We start from the raw sequence: 23,765 nt of genomic DNA, 5'->3' as shown, positions 1-23,765 counted from the left end.
CTGTGAACGCACCCCCACGAGACTTCTACTGAAAGAGTGGAGCTCCACATACAAACAGGAGGAGGAGGAGGAGGAGGAGGAGGAGGAGGAGGGAGCGTTAAAGACTGGAAATGTCAGTGACAGTTCAAAGATGTAAACAAAGGGAGGAAAGAAGAAGAGAACAACAGGTAAAATAAAGGAAAGGAGCTGATGAAGTATTGATGCTGGAGAAAGTGGGTCGATAAAACGACGAAGAGAATAAACTCCAGAGGTTGTGAAGCGTGTGAATAAAACATAGTGGGAATCAAATATGAATGAAATATAAAAGATGTAAAGGAGGTAAAGAAAGTGAAGAAAGAAAAACAGTGGCGGAGAAAAAAAAGTGCTTCTTCAGGAGAAAATCAGAGGGAGACAAAGTGAGTTTGGCGTAAAAATAAAGAGAATCCTTCAAGTTCTCAACGAAGGAGAAAGAAGAAAGACGAGATAGAAGGACGTCAGCGGAGACAAGGAGAGCATTAAAAAAATAAAGTTCATCCACAGACAGAAGGTCACAGAGATTATAGAGAAATCAACCAACCAGATCACAACTAAAAGCTGCAGTTCCTCCCTAAAAGGAGTCAATCCCCATAGATGTAAGTGCTGCAATACCACAATCAACCACTGGGGAAAAATGACAGCAAATACGAGCAACAGCGTCTTATCATAAAAATAAATAAAGTCAAGGAAGGAAGTGACAAAAGCTGCAGTTCCTCTAACGTCCACTAGATGCTCCGACAAAGAGTTAATCTCCATCTAGACGTGGAGAATTTTTATAGAAGTCACAAGTTTAAATCATTTGTTCATTGATTTTTATTAGATGACAAAATAACCAGTTGGATTCTAGTATTTTAAAAAATTGTTGTGTAGTTGTACTACCACAAGTGGCCACTAGGGAAACCAGGAAGTGACAAAAACTGCAGTTCCTCTAATGCCCACTAGAGGGTAGAGTGAGTCCATCGTCAGCCTGGTTCTAAAAATGATTAATTTTACTGTTCGTGGCTAATTCTTATAAAACTGTTACTAAATTATCCATTTATTGATTTTTATTTACCACACACGTCAAAATCACAAGTTGAATTCTTAGAATTTGGTCATTTTTTAAGAAATTAATCTCTGGGGAAAATGTTTTATTCTAATTATAACTTATAACTGTAAACGCGTCAATACCCATAGACCTCCATTTAAAAAACGAAACAACAGAAATAAAGAGCTTAAGATTCTGGTTCAAAAATGCTAATGTTTTAGCGAGCTAGCCAAAAGCAGACCCAAGATGTGGTTAGCTGCTGTGTAGCTAGCATTAAGCTAATCATTTCTCTCTGGAGAACAGTTTTTATGTTTTTTATTTAGTTTTATTCTGAAGACGTTGACTCAACATGACTCAGTTGTGTAAGTTTGTAGATTTAAACAATGAACCGACGTAGGAGATTTTTTGGAAGGTGGAGAATCTGACCACCGCTCTGTGAATGAACGTCTCACCTGTTGTTTTTTCTGACTTCCTGTCCGTACAGGAAGTGCTCCTGGCTGACAGTGATGTAATGAGTGGGGAGCTGCTCTGATTGGTCCTTGCTGATGGTGACGACGGGGTAGCCCATCTGCAGAGTCCACCTGTCCATCATCTCTCCGATGTCGATGTCCCGCCCCTCTGAACGCATGGCCTTTCAAAAAACAACAGATAATCAACCACTGTTGGTTTAGAGAAGAACCAGCACTGACGGACTCATCAGTGCTAACGAACGTCTTAACGAGCTCCTCACTGATCTGTATGAGTACGAGTGGTAGGACTATTACCTGTGACAGCTTCATCCACAGGTCTTCTCTGGCTGCGTTGCCGTACATGTGACTCTGCAGATAATCCTAAGAAACAGGAAGTACACCTCATATTAACATCCGTCCTGGGAAATCAGCTGTGAAATAACCAGGAAGTGTCAGTGTGAACGCACCCAGGACGACTTTGACCCGAGAATCACATGACCTGCAGCTCTAGGTCGATATGAACTTCCTGCTTTACTCTGAACCAGCGTTAACACTCAGCAGATGCACCAACAGTGTCTTTTTTCTGTCTTTGTCCTCATTTAAGATGAAAAGAGTTTAAAAGCAAAGACAATGAGTTTCTCCTCCTGTTCCTTTGTGAGCAAAGCGCAGCAGTAACAAGTCTGTGTTCTAGTTTTCAGTACGACTCCACCAGAGAGGACATCTTGGTCCGCTCGGTCCATTTTTGTCTGATGTCATATTACTCACAGCAGAGGCTGTAGTGACCTGGGGTTCAGCAGGTTCAGTTGCATGGAACAGGAGATCAGGGACCTGATGTTATTTATATGAAGCTAACAGAGCTTCAGATGGAAGCAGCTTTGTTTCCGGTGCAGAGTTACAGCATCACATGTCGACTCTTTCAAGGCTCAATGATACGTAGAAGAAGGTTTTTCAGGTTTCACTCAGACCTGGAGATGGAGGCTCAGGGTTCGTCCACACAGATCATCCAAACACCAACCTGGAGGAAACACCGTTCAACCTTTTTGGTTCCTATCAGCAACATCCTCCACGGTGGAGCATCGGGTGACGTTACTTTCTTCTCAACTAGAGGAAGAACTAAGTCCGTCCATAAACTATCAACACTTTTATGTTCTGCTTGTTCCACTTGGAAATATACTAGAGGGTTACCTAGACAACCAGAGTCTGGAACGTCCACTAGAGACCAACTGTCTCCTGCAAAGACAATCTTTTCATGCGACCACCTGGACAATCGTTAAATCATTTTTAAAATGAGATCACATCCCCTTCCCTCAATCAGCTGGTCTCCCTGGTGTGGGTTTATCTTGAAAAAACTGACTCATTTTAATTCATTTGTTCCAATGAGAACTAACCACAGATCTTCCTCAAATCCTTCTGTCTCTTCATTAAATCCAGACTCACTCTATGATGCTGAGACCAGGTCTCTGTGGGGGCCATGCCATCACTTCCAGGACTTCCCGTTCTTGTTTCCTCTGAAGATAGTTCTTAATGACGTTGTCTGGATGTTTGGGCTCTTTGTTCTACTGCAGAGTAAATGTGGGGCCAGTCCTCCTCCTCCCTGATGGTCTTGATGATGGATCAGTTTCTGCCTGAGGACCAGACTCTCCAGGAGCCTCCACCATGCTTCACTGTTGCCTGCAGACGCTCATTATTGTCGCTCTCTCCAGCCCTTCAGTCAACAAACTGACAAATATTCCGCATGTTGCCCTAGTTCCTATGTTTCTGGTTCATAGTTGAGTCTCTTGGTCTTGTTTCCATGCCAGTGAGATTGATTTGTAGCTGCAGCTCTTCCATGACGACCACATGAGTCCAGACAGTAGATGATGAACCTGGGTTCCACTGGTTTCTGACAGTTCTGAGCTGATCTACAGATCTCAAAGGGAAACAATCTTGAAAACCACTGAGTCAACAATCCTGCAAAATCCCTGACTTTGTTCATGTGTAACTATAAGATGCTCCGGCCTGAAACCTTTGCTCAGACTTGTAGTGATTTTTAGAGGCAAACTATGAAGTAAAAGAGAAACATTTCAGGTCACGGCTCAGTTGGCCTGTTAGACCACCGACGCTAATGAACAAGGTGACGACTCAGCAGCTTCCACAGATAATCTGGTTGTTCAGAGGAGTCCTGCTGGTGCGGGGGCTTCATTTTCAGCCAGATGGGTTTTGTGTCTGATTTGATCCGGGGCCTATATCTCCTCTACCTGGGAGCAGGAGGCTCATTCCCAGCGCGGTGGATTGAGGTTTAGAGAAGCTTAGGGAGGGCGGCGCTCGGTTGGGTTTGTTACAAAAACAAGAAGGAGGCAGGGCAGCGGCGGGAGATAAGAGAACACCCAGAGAGACTGGGCTCTAATCTGCCCGCCGGTGATTCCTGTGTCTCAGCCGGGCGTCGCTGAGCTCGGAGCGCGATAAGGCGTGAAGCAGCTCTTTATTGGAACAAGATGACACACATGATAGCGGCGCAGAGTGGGTTTGTGAGTTTGACTCTGTCACCTTCACCGGAGGCGACAGGAGAGGAGATAAAAGACGGTCCGATCCTCCGCTCACACGTTTAGCTTCAGCAGCAACAACGGCTCCAAAAACCAGACGACGCCGACACCGACAAAAACACCAACTACTGAAGAGTCACTAAACACTAAACCACCAGTTCATCATTTATACATTAAATATTAAAACACTTCCACAGCAGTTCTTTATGTTTCATTCAGAAAGTGAACGTGTGCACGAACAGTTACTGAGTCCTTATTAAAACCAGAAATCTGTCCAACTAAAACTTTATAACTGATTAGTAAATACTTTATTCACTGTATTAACACACAGTTTATACATGTTGTTATATCTGTATAATACTGTGTGTACTGCACTTTATGTTCACATGTCTGTGGATTATAACTTGATTCTTATTCACATACAGACGTGAAATACTTTAATCCACTGGTCGTAGCTTGTTCCTTATTGTTGAGGTTGAGTTTATTTTTGTTTATGGGACTAGTGTTGAATCTAACCTCATTAATGTTTTATTCTTCATTCATAACCACTTTATAACTTTATTTACTTTTACTGTCGTTGTATTTTGTGGAAAATAACAAAAAACGTGTATTTTATGAGCTTAAATAGTTGATAGCAAATGTACAGTTTAAATAAGTATTTCTGTCTTAAAACTTCTGTATAAACATATTTATAAACCTTTTATTAACCATTAGTACATGTGTATAAATAATAATAATATATTTAATTATTTATAATAACGCCTATAAATATGTTCTATAATATTTATGACAGAAACTAAGAATTAATCATTAACTACAGTTATTAATCAATTACAGTGTTTGTGATGCTTCAATGTTTCTGTGTTTCTGTTCAAAGAACATCTTTATAAAACGTTTATTAATGATTAGTACATGTGTGTAAATAAGATGTATCTTGTAAATGTACATTTAAATAGTTTATTCTTTGTTTACTTTCACTTTAGAAATAATCAATGCAAAAGCTTTAATATTGAATTTATAAATGAACTGATCATAGTAAATGAAGCTACGCTACAGACACTCATGAATTAAGAATAAATCATTTATAACTACATTTATTGAACTAATGTTGATATAAGTGAAGGATTTAATAACGCTGCAGTTATTCTAAGACATTACAAAGAGTTTCATTTAAAATGATCATGTTACTGGAGACGTTTCTGGAGTTAATAACTTTTTAATTGTACCTTCAGCTGTTTGTTATCAGAGCATCGATGGGTGTTAGGGCGGCTCAGCCATGATTATCTCCTTCTCCCTCAGATGTTTGAGAGATCAGGCTCTGACACATCTGTCGAAGCAGGAACCACAAACGAGCCAAACAAATATTGACGCTTCGCGTCTGCACCGAATCGGCTCTGGAGGGTAATTGAAGTCAAATTGATGAGCAGCTACTTTAACAGAGGATTTGATCGTCACACGGACGAATGAGCTGCAGGACATTGAACCCACGTCTGCTGATCCATCCCCCCCCAAAACCAGACATCTGTCAATGTCCTGTCCTTAGAAATCACAAAAATAATCAGGCTCCTACGTTTGAACCTTTCTCAACATTTCCACCAAAAGTAAATTGGTTTTTCTGTGTTTTCTGTGACGCTTCGTATTTTACAGGTTGGACACATCCTGAAATTAAACCATTTACATCCATTCATCTCACAGGCTCACATGGTTCGTGCTTGTTTGTGTAATAAAAAATAAAAACTGTAAATAACATTGCAGATATATCTTCTAATACTATTTACTTCCACTGATTCCAGTCGTTTCATTAAAAACTGGTTTGGGTTATTTAAGACTCTATTCATGAGAGTTTCTGGTGATTTCTAAGAACTGATGATGGATGAAATGTCTTCAAGGAATCAACAAATAACGATGAAATCTGACTGCATGTTTGTGGGATAAGTTATTTGAGTCGAGGCTAGAAATGACCATTAATAGTTGATTCATGCTTAGAATAAAAACAGACACTCCCCTTTACTTTCATCATCTCCATGTTGTTGTTCCGTCTCCTTGGTTCTGTTCATGTTTTGTCCCTTTTGGATCGATTCGAGTCTTTTTCTAACAAAACTTTCCAGTAAGAAATATTAACTTTACACATTAGACCCTGTGACGCTGCAGGGCTTCCTGGCCCGGCGCCTGCTACACTTGTTCACTAATCCACCCAGGACGATACAGTACGAGTTCAATCAATGTGAGGTCGGGACTGAACTCCAGACATTTTTAAAGTTTTTCTGTGCTGCAGACACACTGGTCCTCCCACAGACATCAGCTGCAGGATGTAAAATAAATCTCAGCATAAGTTTGTAGTTTATCCAGAAAATAAGCTCTAACAAGGACGACTGGACTTTTAGGATTTAAAGACGATTCATCTTTAGTCTTTAGTTCTAAGAGATGCTGGTGTTGTTCAACTCAAACTCACATGGTTCGAGTTAAAGATCAGATACTGTAGCTGGAGGGATTAGTCCAACAAACCATTATGTCCAGAGACTCCAGTTCAAGACGAGTTCAGATGTTCAGACATTCAAATTGAGTTCAAATTGGACATGGACACTTGAACCTATGACTTAAGGACGAAGGACATTTACACCTGAAATAGAGATGGTTTGAAAGAGGAGTCAAGCTACAGGTGAGTATCTGGTTATAACTGGTTATAACATAAATAAAGTGTGTGGGGTCACATTTAAGTTATTTGTCTCTGATCTCAGACTGAAACTCGTCCACCGTCGTGTTTGTTTTGTTTCTGCTACGAGGCGACGATTGTGACTGAAGCTAATGTTCCTACGAGGCAGCGTGTGTGTTGTGATGCTCAGCAGATTGTATAGACCTGACACACATATATATTCATAATGTCCTATTTCAGCTGCAGAAACTCTCAGTGACCTCGAAAATACTGGGAACCAGATTCTATATAAAACTCTGCTGATCGGGGGAAAGAGGAGCACACTAGTAGGTGTTATTTAGAAACCTTTACGAGGACCAGTTTCAGACCATCAGAGTGAGGACGGTTTGGCCAGTTCTCATTTTTCCCAGGGCTGAGTGAAGGGTGATTTATGAGGTCAGGGTTAAGCTCTTAGATGAGATGGTTGGGGTAAAGCTTCGGGGAATGTATTGTGTTGTACTGGTGTCTTTCTGGGACCTTTGGGCTCAGGAAATTAAAAATGTCTTATGCAGCTGTGTCTCTGAGGAGCAGTTTGAGATTTAGACCATTATTTTGGCCGGTTCTAACCATCTCCCAGGACTGATCGAGGGTTAGGGTTAGCTTCAGGGTTAGCTTTAGGGTTAGCTTCAGGGTTAGCTTCAGGGTTAGCTTTAGGGTTAGCTTCAGGGTTAGCTTTAGGGCTAGCTTCAGGGGTCCTAATTTGGTTAAGAGTCAGGACTAAGGGGCTAGGAGGGTCAGGATTAGGGTTGCATTGCATTATGTTTTGTACGGGTGTCTTTCTGGAACACAGTTTGAGTCTTGGACCATCACATAAAGGACTTTTTTAGTAAGTCCTCACTTTGTCCCTGGTCTTTCTGAAGGTTGACCTTTAGGGTTAGGGCTCAGGGGCTATGAAACGCATCATCACCAGGACTAGTTTGAGATTTAGACCATCAGTACTGGGACCTTTTGACCAGGATTAAGGCCAGGGGTTGGGATTAGGGTTAGCTTTAGGGGCCCTAATTTGGTTACGAGGGCTAGGAGGGTTAGGGTTAGGGTTAAGGTTAGAGTTGCATTGCATTATGTCTCGGATTTGTGGGACCCAGCTACTAAATGCATCATCATCAGGACCAGTTTGAGATTTAGACCACCAATAATGGGACATTTAGACTGGTCCTAACCGTCTCCCAGCCTGATTGAGGGTTAAAGCTACGTGTTAGGGTTAAGCTTTAGGGGTCAGCATTAGGACTAAGGGGCTGGGAGAGTTAGGGTTAGAGTTGCATTGCATTATGTCTCGTATGCTATGAAATGCATGTTTCTTGGACACAGTTTGACCATCAGTGATGGGACATTTAGGCTGGTTCTAACCGTCTACCAGGGCTGATTGAGGGTTAAGCTTTAGGGGTTATAATGTGGTGAAGAGTTTAGGGAGTTTAGGGGATGTATCACATCCATGGACTTCACAAACATTTCCGCGTCTCCATCTAGAATGAAGAATATTTAAGCGTCTGCAGCGTTGCATCAGATGGCATCATTCTTACACTAACTACAAACCGACTACTGACGGATCTATGAATAATAAAACCTTTTACCTGGAAAATAACCTTTTTGAACATGTTTATTCGTGGTTGTTGTCTTTTTTTTTTTCGTCTCATCTCATCAAACAGAGCGAAGCAGAGAACCGACACATGGACAGCTGAAGCACAAATAATGCAGCAGAGCGGCGTCGGAACGCAAACCTCCAGAGCCGCTCTGTTTATTAATATGATGAGATTTCAATAAAAAATGATTTCTGTCCAAATTACATCTGCTTTTCTGTGTGATCCATGTTTCAGCCAGATGTTGAATTCTTCTTTGAACTTGTCCCCAAAAACCGTGAAGCAACTAAAAACTTTATCTCGAGAAGCTCTCGTCTTGTTCTTTATTAAACTCCAGATTCATTTTATTTGGGTCTATTTGGCTCCTGGGATGCAAACAGATAGAAACTTTAGTCCAACGTTTCTCGATCAGTTTTGGTTCAAACTAAATAACGTGTAAGAAGCAAAGACACGTCAACGCTGTCTGAATCAACTTTAAAGACAAAAACAAGAAAACTCAAACTTACGTTGAGGCCTTTCTGGAACAGCGGCTGTCCCATCACGTTTGCCAGCATCCGGATCAGTGCTGCCCCCTGGAGGGAGGAACAGAGAAACACACTGTTAACGCTCGTTCTGGTTTTTATTATAAGGAGTATTTACCGAGACAAAAACACGGGTTCAGATTTAGGGTTAGCTAAAGTTTATCCATTCAGGTTTAGAGCTCAGCCAGACTCACGTGTCGGCTGTGGATCTACAGTCGAGCACCTTCTCAAAAATGCAACTACCCCTCACAGCGCTTCACACCTCAACAGCTGAGGCTGCACTGAAATGGATTTCTTCATCCATCCAGTCGGATCAGCTCAGAGAATATTCCGCCTCCTACAAACTGTCTCCTCAGACGTCCTCTCTGTTTTCTGTTGCAGTGATTTCACTAATTGTTGTTGACATAAGCTGCTCAGTCTGAAGCACTTTTGAAACATTTTACTAACTTTTTCCAGCTCGTGCTGAGACCTCAAGAGAGTTTTATCTTTTCCACCGTCGCCTTCAGGCCTTTTCTGGAGGTTTCAGGACGGATTTTATCAAAGCATCTTGACACAGTTTGTATTCGTATTGACGCTGTATAAATAAAACTGTATTGAACTGAACCTCGGCTCGTTGTTCCCTAGTTTCATTCCCATTAACGGACGAACTCAGCGGAAAACGCTCTTACTTTCTTGTAGGCGATCCAGTCGAAGACCCGGTCGATGTCCGTGGCCTGTTCCACCTCCTGGGAGATGGGGTGGGAGGAGCTGAGTCCGTCCAGGAGCATGACTTCATGGAGGACGTCGGTCAGGAAGCGCTGCTTCTCCTGAGGACACAAACATCCGTCCACTGATAAATGTGTAGATATGGATTCTAAGCTGAAACTGAAATTATTTATTTGTTTTAGAAATAAATCAGGTTCTTCAATGGAAGCCACTTTTTTTTAATTTTTTACCCTTGTTGGTCTATAGAGACCTACTTTTCATGACTCCTGATCAGTTTTTGGACGTCACCACTGGACTTTGTGTTTTATGGCTGGTGGAAGTAATAAAACATCCCTGTTCCTTATATGCAGCCTCACATTGTCCATCTTTGTGTCCTCGTAGACTTTCATTTATAAATCTATTCTTGGACTCATGCCTACATATTTCTGTCTACACATGTGTGGAAACCTCAGCCGATGCAGAAGGACTGGACGTTGACACGTCTTGTAACTCTGGGTGAATTCAAGACAATTGTAAAAAAACACCATGTAATCGTGTGTGTCCACAGTTTTCTCCAAAAGGAAAACTTTCCCGTGTCAGCAGAGCAGGTTTTAATGTGCAGCTAACGTTGATTTTAATGTGACACCAATGAGAGACTGTGAAACGTTGACCTGAAGGAAACAGCGTCGGCCATTTTGGTTCCTACCACCAGATCCTCCATGATGGAGCAGCGATGGCGTCTTTGACTTTACTTACATTTCACATAGAAGAAGAACTAGCTCCGCCCACACGCTGGACATATTTTTATATTCTGCTTGTTTCACTTGGAAATAAACTGGACGGTTACCAAGGCAACGAGAATCAGCGATGCCTAAAGAATCATTCCTGAACCTTTATCTTAAAGCTCATAAACAGAATCTGTTTTTCCCCCAAACTGAAAAAAAAATCTGACGATTACACTTTGTGATTTGTTTTGTTAATTTTCCAGCTCAGTGTTCGACAGATTCAAACTAAATGACAAACGCAATCAGTGAAGATGTTTGTTTGGTGTCTCAGTTCGGTTTGTACCGTTTGTCTTGTTGATGGTTATTTGCTGTGACGTCTCTTATTGTTTCCAGAGTCAGAGTTCGCTTCTTTATCTTGTGTCGTGTCACTCAAACCGTTTTCTTAATTACTTCTTTTGTTTGTCTGATTTCCTCCTCTTTCCTTTGACCCTCGCCTCCTCTACTGTCCTTCTCTGCTTCTCTTCCACCTCCAGGACTTTGACAGACAACCGCAAACATGCCGAGCTTTAACGAGCTCTGTCTAAATTACCCGCGGGACCAGGCCAAAGCCGGAGGAGCGCGGCTCGGTCTAATTCATGGATTACAGTGTTTACTGTGGAGATTTGGCTTTAATGAAGCTCCGTCTTGTTAGTACGAACGTCGGCTTATTAAGTTTCACTCGTTAATGAACAGAATGAACAGTATCTGCAGGGATATGGATAATTCTTGGCCCAACGTGGCTCTGTGTATTTCATGGATTACAGCCGTGTGCCTTCAGTAGACGCTGATTTAATGAAGCTGCTGCTTAAAAAAAGAAGAAGATGCTTTTAATGAATGTTGGAATCAATAGAAAATTTAAATTTTACAGCATCAGCTGGTGGACGAGCTGGTCTCTAGTGCTGGTAGTGAACCTGTCTAATATCTGGAGTGAATCGTGAGGGTAAATTCTGCATCTCGGCGTCAACAGAAACACACAAACACTGGAGGGAACCAACGTGAAGCGACTCCACCGCAAATTACACAATTAGCCAATTAGCTGAAATGGCGCGTTGGGTGGAAACTGAAATGACTCAGTGAGAAAATGAGACTAAATGAGACATCAGGTGTAATTAACAGCGACTTTAAATCACCTGGAGAGAGAGGAGGGGGGGTGGAGGTGAGGGTGGGGGGGGTGGGGGGGGGTCCATCTGGTTCGTAATGACCAGACGGACCAGATGGACCCCCATGTGGGGGGGCAGCTAACAGGCCAACAACAGCGTAAACACAAACACACAGATGGAGGGACGGGGCTACGTTCAGGAGCAGCTGCTGGACTCCTTCAAGTCTCCTCCCTCCGTCCTCCTTCACTTCCTTCCTCTCCTCCTCTTCCTCCTCCTCCTCTCACATAAAACCTTGCGTCAAAGTCAAATGTTCGTGGTTTCTACTGATGATTCACTCTGATCTAGAACAAAGTAAATGCTGCGTTTAAATGCTGCTCACGTGGGTTAAACTCTAGTAACAAGAACATTTAAAAGATAAAGTTCATCATGAGGCAGGAAACACGTCTGGACAGATAAATCCTACAGCCACTCATGATGTGGACGACTCCTTAAAGAGGACAAACGGACTCCAGCGTAGTAAATCTGCACATATTTTAAACATGGAATGAATCATCTGTTTTAACTCTTACGTAGCCTCACGGACATTTTTGTTTATTTGTGCAAAATGTTCCTCTTTATTTTATTTTGGCTGTATTAGTGTTAGTTTGTAAAATCTGAAAGAATAATAATTCTAACAGGAAATATTTAACCAAACTCCTGTAACCTTGGAACAAAAACATCCACGTCCAAAACACAATATAAAAACTTAATGGATTAATTTTCTTCTCACATTTTTTTTCTCTTAAACCAATCAACAGCTCTTTACAAATCTACCAAAAATTAAATCATTTTGAGGACTTTTAACCCTTTAAATACCAGTTTTAAGTAACTGTTGTTTTTAGGAAATGAGTCATTTTCCAAAAATCTGATGTTGAGCTGATGTGACCAACATCATCTAAAATAATGACGTGTTTGCATCATTAGTTTTTGTGTAAACAACAGTAAAAACAACAGTGACCTAACGAAACCAAACTGACATTTAAAGGGTTAAAAATCCTCCAAGTTATCGTTTTTTTGGTCGTTTTGTAAAGAACTGAAGTGGTTTAAGAGATTTATGCAGAAAAAATCTGAAACAAAAATTAATCAGTTAAGTTTTTATTGCAGTTTTTGGATGTTTTGATCCGTTTTACTTTACTCCATCTTTATTTTACTTCCTATGTCAGATGTGTTCGTTGCTTCAGTCGCTGCTGAAGAAGAAAATGAGAAGAACTGAGAAGAACAGGCAGCTCATTCATCAGCTGATCAAAAGTTTAAGACCACGGCTCAAAAAAAACCCAAAAAACCTAAAAAACAGAAACTGAAGTGTCAGAAAGGATTCAGGACCTAAACCGAGTCTGATGAATGAACCTGTTTCATTTAAAACCAGTTTATAGGCTGAGTTAGTTCCACACAGAAAAACACCAGCTTCTAATAAAGACATGAATCTATAAAAAACATGCTCACAGAAAATACCTTTTTTTAATAATGTCCTATAATGTTTCCTCTTTAAGAGCGGAAACAAACAGAAGGTAGAGTTTCTGGTCCCAAATACTGTTTAACCCTGTTACACGAGTTGTGTTTGAGTAAATGCTGCATGATGTAATGTGTCATTTTCTTCTGGTTTCATTGATAAAAGTCATTATAGGAAGTTCAGTTGAACCCAACTTCTTCTTATTTTTTAACTGTTCCAACTTTGATTCCTCCAGAACAAAACCACTTAGAGAGATTCTGACTTTTGTGATTGAAACTTCAGAGTCTTGTCTTTAAACAGAGACTGAGACCATGAATGATGATAGACAACATCCAGTTACTGTGGCTTAAACAGGAGTTTGGGAGTTTTTGGCCAAAAGGCTGAAATGATGAGAGGTTAAAACTTTAAAAAGTGTTTCTTTGTTCATATTATTAATGTTTTTGATGCTACAATTTCTAACAATGAAGCACTTTGACTTTGACCTGTTGGTGGCGCTGTTGTCTCTCCGTTCTGATTGCTAAACACAGTGATGTGGGTGGTGAGGTGATGCAGAGAAGCATTTACTTTAAATAAAATGGAGCGTTTCTTTTTTTTTTTTTAAGTTGAGCTGTGCAGATTATTTCAGACGAAGTGAAGCCGACGTAAAGATCTTAAAATCTGAGGCGATAAACGCAGATAGAATCATTAGAGCCAAGTCTCCTAAAACTCTAAAAGTTTTTATTTTGTTCAGAATCAGCAAAGAACAACAAAGAACATGATTTTAATCCACCTTACATCACATCTTATGTCTGACAGACGTTCTATAAACCACTGATCATTTTTATCATCATTAGTGTTTAAGCTGCGTCTGTAGCTGAGCTTCAAACGCTGACGAACTCATCACTGTCTCATCGTCTCAGTGTCCTTTTCTACGAGGACGGAGGACAATCGATCGTTCTTCTCTCCTCGTTCACATGAATATTTCATGTTTGTTTCTAACCCGTCCACCTTTAACCCACTTTGTCAAACAGTTTGGTTCATAAACATGTTAAATAGTATCATCATACAAACTGAATTAACTGGAGATGATGCGTTAACTTTGAAGTATCATGGAATATGAATAATCTTCATTTTATTTTTACATTTAAATAAATGTTTACCATGTTTGGCATCTTTTACTTCAGCACAACTTCACCATTATGACCTGATAATTATTATTCTCACCCTAAACAACTTTATTAACACAGTGTTGATCTTCAAAAACGTGATCCATTATTTATTACTTGTTACTGTCGTCTCAGAGTGATTAGTTACATTTTAATATATCCGGCTTTGAATGACACCAAAATAACCAGAAATATGGATTTTGCATCTCATTAAATCTTATTACACATCAAGGAGAAGGTGACGTCTGAGCTAGGCTAAAGGCTAACGGCTAACGGCTAACAACAATATAATGGGCACAGTTATGGCTCATGGTGCAGAACATGTTGTGATGGAGACACTGTAACTTTAGGTGAATTCATACTGAAATAAATATGACTAGAAGCTCTGACTGTATATTGTTACCTTACACCTAAAAACATGACAAGATACGCAACACTAACAATTTCTATCCATTTATTTTCTTTTATTCACAGATAATTTGCAGCTTAATGAGACATAGTTTATCTTTTCCTTTGGTTACTAGCTTAATGTTAGCACGGCGCTATGCTACATGTTTTGATAAATTACTTGTGCTATTTAACGATTCTTCGTATCTTCTTCTCTGACAAACTGAAAATAACAAGCTTCTCAGCCAACAGTAGCGATTAGCCTAGCCTCTAAGCTAACAGTAGCTCTTTCTAACCTCCCAGCCAAAAGTAGCAATTAGCCTAGCCTCCGAGCTAACAGTAGCTCTTCTGAGCTCTCTAGCCCAGTCAGCATAATGAATCATATTCATGCTTTCTTTTGGTTACTACCTTAAATGTTAGCGTGTTCTTCCCAGCAGAACACTGAACTGTCACAAGATGATTTAAATGTTATTTGCTTCTCCTGTCAGTGGTCATAATGTTGTGGCAGACTGGTAAAGTGGTCAGCATCTAACATCTCCTCAGCATGTTTCTTCTAATCCTTTTATTCAGCTGATCTCAATCTGTTTCCAGATCAATAATCCACCTCTTCAGCATCCAAACCCACCTTTGTTTAATTTGATTTCTTTCATTTTCTTCTTCTACTCTTTTTTTTTTTGTCGTCTGCCCTGCAGCGCCTGCAACTTGATGATTTTTTTTAATTTTTTATTTTTTTAAATTACCGCATTACAAATAAATAATTTTATCAGGAACGGTCGGCTTTATCACGGCTGCGCTGGTTATTGGAGAAACACTTTGTTCCATTAAAGCGTCCAGCCGAGCAGAACGGCGGTAACAGGGATTTAAAAATGCCATGTCGCTCAGAAGCAGGCGGCGAGTGCGCGCCGGAGATAAGGTGTTCGGGTTGTAACGCGTTGTCTTATTGGAGGCGAATCGCAAACGCACTTCAGCGAAAAAACAAAGCTCGGAGAGAGAGACGGAAATGAGCGTGTTGTAATTTAAAGTTCTGCAGAATTCACAGCTTCTCAGAGAACTTCTCCTGGAGCTGCAGCAGTGAAGGAGGAGGAGGAGGAGGAGGAGGAGGAGGAGGAGGAGGAGGAGGTAGAGGAGGAGGAGGAGGAGGTGCAGGAGGAGGAGGTGCAGGAGGAGGAGGAGGAGGGGGAGGAGGTGGAGGAGGAGGTGGTGGTGGAGGAGGTGGAGGAGGTGAAGGAGGAGGAGGTGGAGGAGGAGGAGGTGGAGGAGGTGAAGGAGGAGGAGGAGGAGGTGGAGGAGGTGGAGGAGGAGGAGGAGGAGGAGGAGGAGGAGGTGCAGGAGGTGGAGGTGGAGGAGGAGGAGGAGGAGGAGGTGGAGGAGGAGGAGGTGCAGGAGGTGGAGGTGGAGGAGGAGGAGGTGTTTGGAGCTTTGGAGCGAATTCGAGGCAGAATTCATTTCTAATTTTGTGTCATTTTTTCCGTCCATGTGTTTTTCCAGCCTGAGCGGAATAAAAATGATTTCACCTGCTGCAGAATCAGAGCCGAGTATTTTCTCCGTTGCTCACGGGAGGGAAAGCAGAAATAAATCGATGGCTGTGAAGGAGGAGTTCAGGAGGACGACACCTCAGCCAGGACCTTCCTCCTCCTCCTCCTCCTCCTCCTCCTCCTCAGCCAGTTATTGACCCTCTGTATATCTGATATCTGAATGCAATAATGGGTATTTAAAGACCGACACCATGAAGAGTTTCCAAAGACTCCCAGCTAATAGTAGCTCTTCCTAGCCTCCCAGCGAACAGTAGCTCTTCCTAGCCTCCCAGCGAACAGTAGCTCTTCCTAGCCTCCCAGCGAACAGTAGCTCTTCCTAGCCTCCCAGCTAACAGTAGCTCTTCCTAGCATCCCAGCTAATAGTAGCTCTTCTCAGCCTCCCAGCTAACAATAGCTCTTCTCAGCCTCCCAGCTAACAATAGCTCTTCTCAGCCTCCCAGCTAATACTAGCTCTTCCAAGCTTCCTAGCAAATAGTAATTCTTCCTAGTTTCCCAGCCAGCAGTAGCCTTTCCTAGCCTCCCAGCTAGTAGTAGTCACCTAGCTAACAGTAGCAATTCCTAACTTCTAGCTAATAGAAGTTAGCTGTTTTCTCAGCTAACAGTAACAATCCTTAGCTTCCCAGCCTCCCAGCTAATAGTAGTTCTCACTAGCTTCCTAGCCTCCCAGCTAATAGTAGTTCTCCCTAGCTTCCTAGCCTCCCAGCTAATAGTACCACCAGCTAAAGTATTCCTACTTCCATAGCTTTCCAGCTAAGCCTCCCAGCTAATAGTAGTTCTCCCTAGCTTCCTAGCCTCCCAGCTAATAGTAGTTCTCCCTAGCTTCCTAGCCTCCCAGCTAATAGTAGTTCTCCCTAGCTTCCTAGCCTCCCAGCTAATAGCAGTTCTTACTAGCTTCCTGGCTAATGTTAGCTTTTCCTATTTTTCCTCCTCAGTGATAAATACTGCCCTCAAGAATGCCTGATCTAAAATGAAGCTTTAAACTCACCATGTTCCACTTTGGGAAGAGGAAGTCGGTGCCGACGTACTCGAAGAAATGAGCGAAGCCTTCCTTTAACCAGACGTCCTCCCACCAGACCGGGGTCACCAGGTCCCCGAACCACTGGAACACAAACACAGGGAATCATCCGATAATTTAGTTTAATCTGCGGTGATTTCAACAATGAACATTCTCAAATCTGACTTTTCCGTTTGTGTTGTGACATTTGAGCCATTTTATCGTCTTTCCTAGATATTATACAAAAAGCAGACGACGCAGCAGTGAGTTATAGATGAAAAGTTCTATAAATAGTCGTCTTTCTGATCTCCACTCCTTTGTTTCAGACAAAGAAACAACCAACATCAAAAAGATTTTATACATGTGCAGGAAGATGGTTCCTGGCTGAGACACAGGCATCATCCTGACAGACCATAATATTTTTACCCTAAGAAAACATCTTTTGAATCTTTTGATTTTGAAAGTATTTGGTTATGAACCAAAGTAATGAACAAGTCACATTTAAACCCAAAGAGCACGAGAAGTCAGAGGATGATGAGAGTTATTAGAGTTCATCCCGAGGGGACGATGAATGTGCAGCTGAGAAAAAAGATCCACGCATTTTATTTTAAAGTTCAAGTGGTTGGAGGAAAAGTCAAGGAGATCTCTAAAGGTTTTAGATCCTTTCGGGAGCATCATGAACATCTTAAATGAAATAGTAGCTCTTCCTGGCTAATAGTAGTACTTCCTAGCCTCCCAGCTAACAGTAGCTTTTCCTAGCTTACAAGCTAACTGTAGCTACTCCTAGCTTCCTAACTAATTGTAGCTCCTCCTGGCCTCCCAGCTAATTGTAGCTCCGCCTAGCCTCTCAGCTAACAGTAGCGCTTCCTAGCTTCCCAGCTATTTGTAGCTCCTCCTAGCCTCCCAGCTAATAGTATCTCTTCCTAGCCTCCCAGCTAATAGTATCTCCTCCTAGCCTCCCAGCTAATAGTATCTCCTCCTAGCCTCCCAGCTAATAGTATCTCTTCCTAGCCTCCCAGCTAATAGTATCTCTTCCTAGTTTCCCAGCTAATTGTAGCTCCTCCTAGCCTCCCAGCTAATAGTAGCTCTTCCTAGTTTACAAGCTAACTGTAGCTACTCCTAGCCTCCCAGCTAATTGTAGCTCCGCCTAGCCTCTCAGCTAACAGTAGCTCTTCTCAGCCTCCCAGCTAACAGTAGCTCCTCTTAGCCTCCCAGCTATTTGTAGCTCCTCTTAGCCTCCCAGCTAATAGTATCTCTTCCTAGCTTCCTAGCGTCATGGGACCAGACGTAACTAAATCAAATTTTAACCCAAAGACGAGAAGTTAGAGGATCGTGAAAGTTATTAGAGTCCATCCTTAAGGAAGCATGAATGTGGGTAGAAACTGAGAGGATCATCTCCACAATAACTGACGAGTTTTTCTTGGAGGAAAAGTCAAAGCATCGTGAAGATTGGAGCTAAACTTGAATGACATCCGGCTCATACACTCAGCTTCTCCTGTATCACGGCCATCATTCATACTGCAACTAGAAGCAATTTATGTTCTAAATAAATAAAGATGGAGAGAGCCTTCCCTCCTCCTCCTCCTCCTCCTCGAGGACCGACTCTACGAAGCAGGTTTTACTCATTAGCAGCACTGCAGGGTAACCAGCCACGCACACGGGAACCAGAGGCCGCTCGGTGTTCATTACCAGGACCCGCTACGTCCTGATTGGACGCCTCGTCAGAGGAGTTTACAGAAACAGACTCAAGTTTGCCGACGGCGAAACGTCTGGAATCGGTCTGTTCTCCTGCAGCTTGAAGGAAAAACACCCGGGCGTCTCAGCCATCTTTGTTTCTGGACGTTCGCTTCAACTTCAGGTGCAGATCTTTAAAAAGTTTGCCTCTAAATTCTCCGGTTGCCCTCGATAAAGCCTCAGCACGGTGTTTGTGTTTGCTTTCTGGATGGTAAAGATGAGGCTGCGTTTAGTGGTTGGATCATTTTACAAGCAGGAGTTTAATTATGTTGCACAAATAAAAAAACACTTTGGAGAAACCAGCGCTAACAGAGGCTAATCCGCTGCTTGTCACTGGTTTTTATTAGTGTTTGAGTAGACGCAGGATGAGGACATGGTTCAACCAGAACCTGGAGCTGGTCTCTTCAGTGGGGGGCAGGTGTCGTATGAAACTCATAATCAAACAGCAGCAGCTGGTGGAGATTCAAGAAAACATACGTTTGAGTATCACCGAAGCAGAAACGGCTAAAAATAAAAGCAGCCGTGGAGATCAGAGGTCAGAGGCTGGAGGAGATGCTGCTCTGACTTCTGTGACTCGTCTGGTCGGTTTATTTGTTCCACAAGTTTTTGTCTCTTATTACGTCACAGCTTGCGGTTTTCTTTTAAATCAAGGTGCATCACTTGAACCCGTTAGGATTATTTAATTATCAGTGCATAGCTGAATGAAATGTCAGAAAATATGTTAGAAGATGTTTCTGGCCGTTGGTTTCCTGTGGTTTACAGACAAAAAAACAGAGAAAAGTCTGGATGCTGATCAGGTCTTTGTAGCTGGTTGGGTTAACGAATGCTAACGGCAGTGGATGTACCTCATAATGTAATTGAGTGACCAGACGTCCCCGATATCTGTGGACAGTATTTGTCTTGTCCCCAAAAATGTCCCCGATATTAGTGTTTTATGAGTGATGAAAAAAAATGTTCCTAGACTACAACTATTATGCTAGCTGGTTGCGCTGCTATTGACATTACAGAGATAACAGTGAATAAATATGTCAAAATGAATTAACCATAATAAATGATCCATGTTCCTTCATTTCATCTCGATGACCAAGCTGTAAATGTCCCTGAATTTAATTTCAGAAACCTGGTCACCTTATCTTAACAGCAAAGGTAAGACATACCTATGATGTTAGCATTATAGCTAAGCATTAGCGAGCTAACGCATAACCAGTCCTGTGAAGGGCTAGCTACTCTGGGAGGCCATCAAACTCAGATCGACTACCCAGCTAGCTAGCATGTGGTGGTGCTACAGCTATCGAGTAAAACAAAACAAAACAAAACAAAACAAATAAATCTATAATCTCAGGTCTGTGACTGGACTGAAACTAAGGTTGTATTTGAAGAAGGATGGAACCGTTGTGTGTATGAATCCTTGGAGACGTCTGATAATGAGCGTGAAGCTTTTAAATTTCACGTCCACTGTGGAACGAGTGGAACGAGACGTCACATTCAAAGTGTCAAAAGAAAAGCTTCTAGAACTACAAGCGTGTAGTCCCCAGCCGTTAGCATCCGCTAACCCAACCAGCTACTACAAGCATGTAGTTCTGGGGAGTAAAACCTCTAAAACCTCCTCCTGCATGGATGAGCACAGTCTGCAGCCAGCGCAGTGAAGCAGATCGTGTGCAGACATGCATACCAACGCCTCTTCTCTCTGACTTTCTGGCATTTTGTGCCCGGGCAGGGATTCAAACCGACCACCCTGCGGGAGCTGGCAGACTGTTAGGCTGCTGCTGCCTGGCTCGACAGAGTCGCACCGGAGACCCCGGCAGTTTGTGGCAGACGGAGCTCAGCCAGAGGAGGTTGTACTCGCACCGTGAGGAGTTGGAGGTCACCGCTCCGCGAGGACGCCAGCGACTCTCCGGATGCTTGTTCCAGGAGCCGGTTTCCTAGGTAACGCTCCTCAACGGCTCCCAAATGTTTTTGGATTCAAGCGAGAAGAATGAAAACAACTAGAGCCGCGATGACTCGCTCACGTCTGCTCATTTGTGTTGCGGTGTGTTAACTCAAAAAATGCAAATTCAAACAGCACAACAGCCGAGACCCTGAAGCTTCAGAGACTCGAGTATTTCTTTATTTATTTATTTATTTATTTTTATCTCGCAGAGAGAAGCAACAACACGCGGACGAAATCCCCAAAGAACACGAAGCTGGATGATTCAGAAAAGTGAAATATTGAAATAAAGCTGAATATTTGGACTGTTCCAGTTCGTCCTGATTATTATTACTTTAAATAATAATATATTTAATAGTGTGATGATGGACAGAAGAGTTACAAAAATCATAAACTTCAACTAAAGTCTGTGATTGGTTGGAGGACGACCGGTAGATTTTAACTCCTCAGTCTCTGCGGCTTAGATCAGGTTTGACTTAGATTAACTGGAGGTTTATTTAATATAATACTCATTGAGATCCTGGTGGATCTGAGCGTCAAAGCTAAACATGCTACGGTTCTTCTTCTACTCTCACCCAAAGAGTTCGTCACTGCATCCACATCTAAAATAGTAAATCATAAGGAAGGAAGTTAGTTTTTTTTATTTCTTTGGTCCGTGAGCTTAAGAGCGTCAAACATAATCAGCAGCAGAATCAGAGAGTTTAAAGTTGTGATTAATGAGTTTTGTGATCAAAGCCGGAGCCTCGGCTCAGATCAGCTCCGGCTCTTTGATTATTTGTCACCATCATGACAAACTTCACGTTCTCCACCTTTCAGGCGGCCGCGTGTCGATGTTAGAAGTGGGTCAGAGGATCAGCTTCATGCTGCTGCAGTTTGTTCTGGCGCCGACAAATAGAAAATATAATTAATTTCACACTTTTTCTTCCTGCTTCTAATTCTTTTTTTAGCTCTTGGTGACAGACTTAATGAAAAGAACTAATCCTCCACCGCTTACAACTTCTCTCATAATTAAAAATGACAACTTTTTTTTTTTTTAACTCGTTCGTCTTCATTAGCTCTTCTGTCATTTCTCATCCTGTTTCAGCCTCATTAAAACAGAAAAGCTGCTGTAGTCGGGCGGATGTTTCTGCCACAGGAGTTGACTCAGGTTTCCACGCTCTTTGCTCTTGCACGGAGGAGGTGGAGGAGGAGGTGGAGGAGGTGGAGGAGAATCGTGGGGGTGAAGCCAGAAAGAAAAGGATGCAAACCGGAGCCGAAGAGAAGGAAGAGAAGCAGCTCCTTCTTTTAGATTAAGGATAAGCCCAGAAAATGCGGGAGACTCGCGGGTGAATGCTGAGCAGCTATTATATCTGGTTTAAAGGCTCTTTTTAAAAGCTCAGGAGCTTCTGAAGGGAGTTCATGCTGAAAGGGGAAAGGTTCATCCAGCGAGCATTAAAAATATAAACATGTAGTTTAATCAAAAATATAAGGACAAGCTGACTTGTTAAAGCTCTTTCATCCACGTTTCATCCACGTCTTCAGATCTAAAAGTCTAAATGAGAAATTACAGCAGCAGCAGAAGCTTAAAACGATCTGATGTTGCTCAGTAAAACATGACCCAGACCAGATAGTGGAGCTTATGATGCAGCTTTAAATAACCTGACACTGTCTGTGTTTGCTAATAGACATGAAGGGGTCAAACTATCCCACAGATTTTATCCAGGTCCTGGAGGAGTTTAAATAGAAACACTGGACATTAATGGTTCATTAGAGAACTATTCACCAAATCTAATCTGAATCCTCCACATACAGATAAACATCATCTGTTAACAGACTCTGGTCACGTGAGTTTCTGGATGAAACTCTACGAGTTGTTCCAGGTTTGTGTTTTTGGATGTGGATGATTGAGAAGCTTCATAAACAGTCACAGACTCTTTGTTAGGAACCATGATGCTAACGGTGCTGATGCTAATGGCAGTAACCAGACTGATCTGTTTCATTTGGTTCCAGTGAGTTTTTAATTAGCTTAGCCTCCTTAGCTCTATGGATGGAAGTGAACCTTTAAAATGTCTGAGACCAAACGTTTGTCTAAAGTTTGTCTGGACTTCACCTCTAAAGATGCAACGAGGAGGAAACACCTGGAATTAGACTCAACACCTGACCACACATAGCATTAGCATTAGCGTTTTATTAAAAGACCAGAGATGTAGCGTCTCTGATGCCTGACAGACCCCATGGCACTGGTTTTATTATTATTAATATTATATTGGTTGATTTATTTCTTAGAATTAGTTGTATTTATATTATTTAAACTAATATTCTGTTCAACTTGCGCGTCACAAAACTGGTTTGTCTCCGGTATCAGATAAAACCTGAACCAGACTCATCCCAACTCACTGATACGTTGATAGCGAGTTACGCCATCGCATCTCCTCTGTCACTGGGGCCTTCACAAAAACCAAGCTCCTGGTCTACAAAGAGGCTTGGAGTCACGTTGCTCAGATGGTTTGGCCTCGTTATTTAAATGTCTGATATCTATCTGAGCAGGTCCTTTACTCAGAGCTAAGGTCTGGTCAGAGAACTCCACTCCACACTCTACATGAAGAAGATGAAGAAGATCTCCTCCAGGCAAAGAAAAGAGAAACAGGCTCATCCACATCACTTCAGTGGCCACATAGTCCAGATTTGGCTTTTTTCAGCCACGTGACGAACGAACGTTCATAGAAGCATCTGAATCCCTGGACGGGTTTTAATTTTTCACCAAAGTTCCTCCTCAGACATTGAGACTTCAAACACATGGCTCCGAGTATTTTCTGTACTATTCTCTGGTTCTCTAATTTAGCCGTCCCTCTAGTAGGATTCAAGTTGTTCTTATCGCTTTAAAAAAATCCTTAGAAGTGCCTTTATTCCGTTATTATCCTTTATTTAAAGCCTAGCCCCACATTAGCCTTTCAGAAGAGAAGACTCGGATGAAACGTCTTCAAGAAACTCCACAAGTCCAGTTGTCTTCTTTGTTTCGTGTATATTTGAAACCTCTCACCTTCATAAAAACTTCCTTATTCCTCCTTCATGTTTGTTTTCTGATTTTTTTCTGACTAAATTGAGACTCAAGTGTAAAATGTCACAGGTTCTCGTCAGCAATGATGAAATAAATTTGACCTCGTTAACATGTAGATTCATTCAGGAAGGAACCAGCAGATCTGATCCCGTCCCCAGAAACACGT

The 23,765-nt window shown here is 42.0% G+C and overlaps 1 protein-coding gene across 1 annotated transcript in view; it reads right to left on the bottom strand.

Annotated features, from left to right (window-relative positions):
- LOC125000203 (thyrotropin-releasing hormone-degrading ectoenzyme-like) overlaps positions 1-23,765 on the bottom strand; it is a 165,346-nt gene that overhangs the window by 35,240 nt on the left and 106,341 nt on the right. The window contains exons 6-10 of the mRNA XM_047575601.1: positions 16,893-17,006; positions 9,472-9,609; positions 8,789-8,854; positions 1,807-1,872; positions 1,495-1,673 (exon numbers count right to left, since the gene is read on the bottom strand). Coding sequence (XP_047431557.1) covers positions 1,495-1,673; positions 1,807-1,872; positions 8,789-8,854; positions 9,472-9,609; positions 16,893-17,006 — 563 coding nt within the window. The remainder of the gene's footprint in view (positions 1-1,494; positions 1,674-1,806; positions 1,873-8,788; positions 8,855-9,471; positions 9,610-16,892; positions 17,007-23,765) is intronic.

The sequence above is a fragment of the Mugil cephalus genome, chromosome 22, assembly GCF_022458985.1.
Source record: "Mugil cephalus isolate CIBA_MC_2020 chromosome 22, CIBA_Mcephalus_1.1, whole genome shotgun sequence".
Classification (NCBI taxonomy): Eukaryota; Metazoa; Chordata; class Actinopteri; order Mugiliformes; family Mugilidae; genus Mugil; species Mugil cephalus.
The sequence above is the reverse complement of the archived record's forward strand: the minus strand, read 5'-3'. Positions and strand labels throughout refer to the sequence as shown.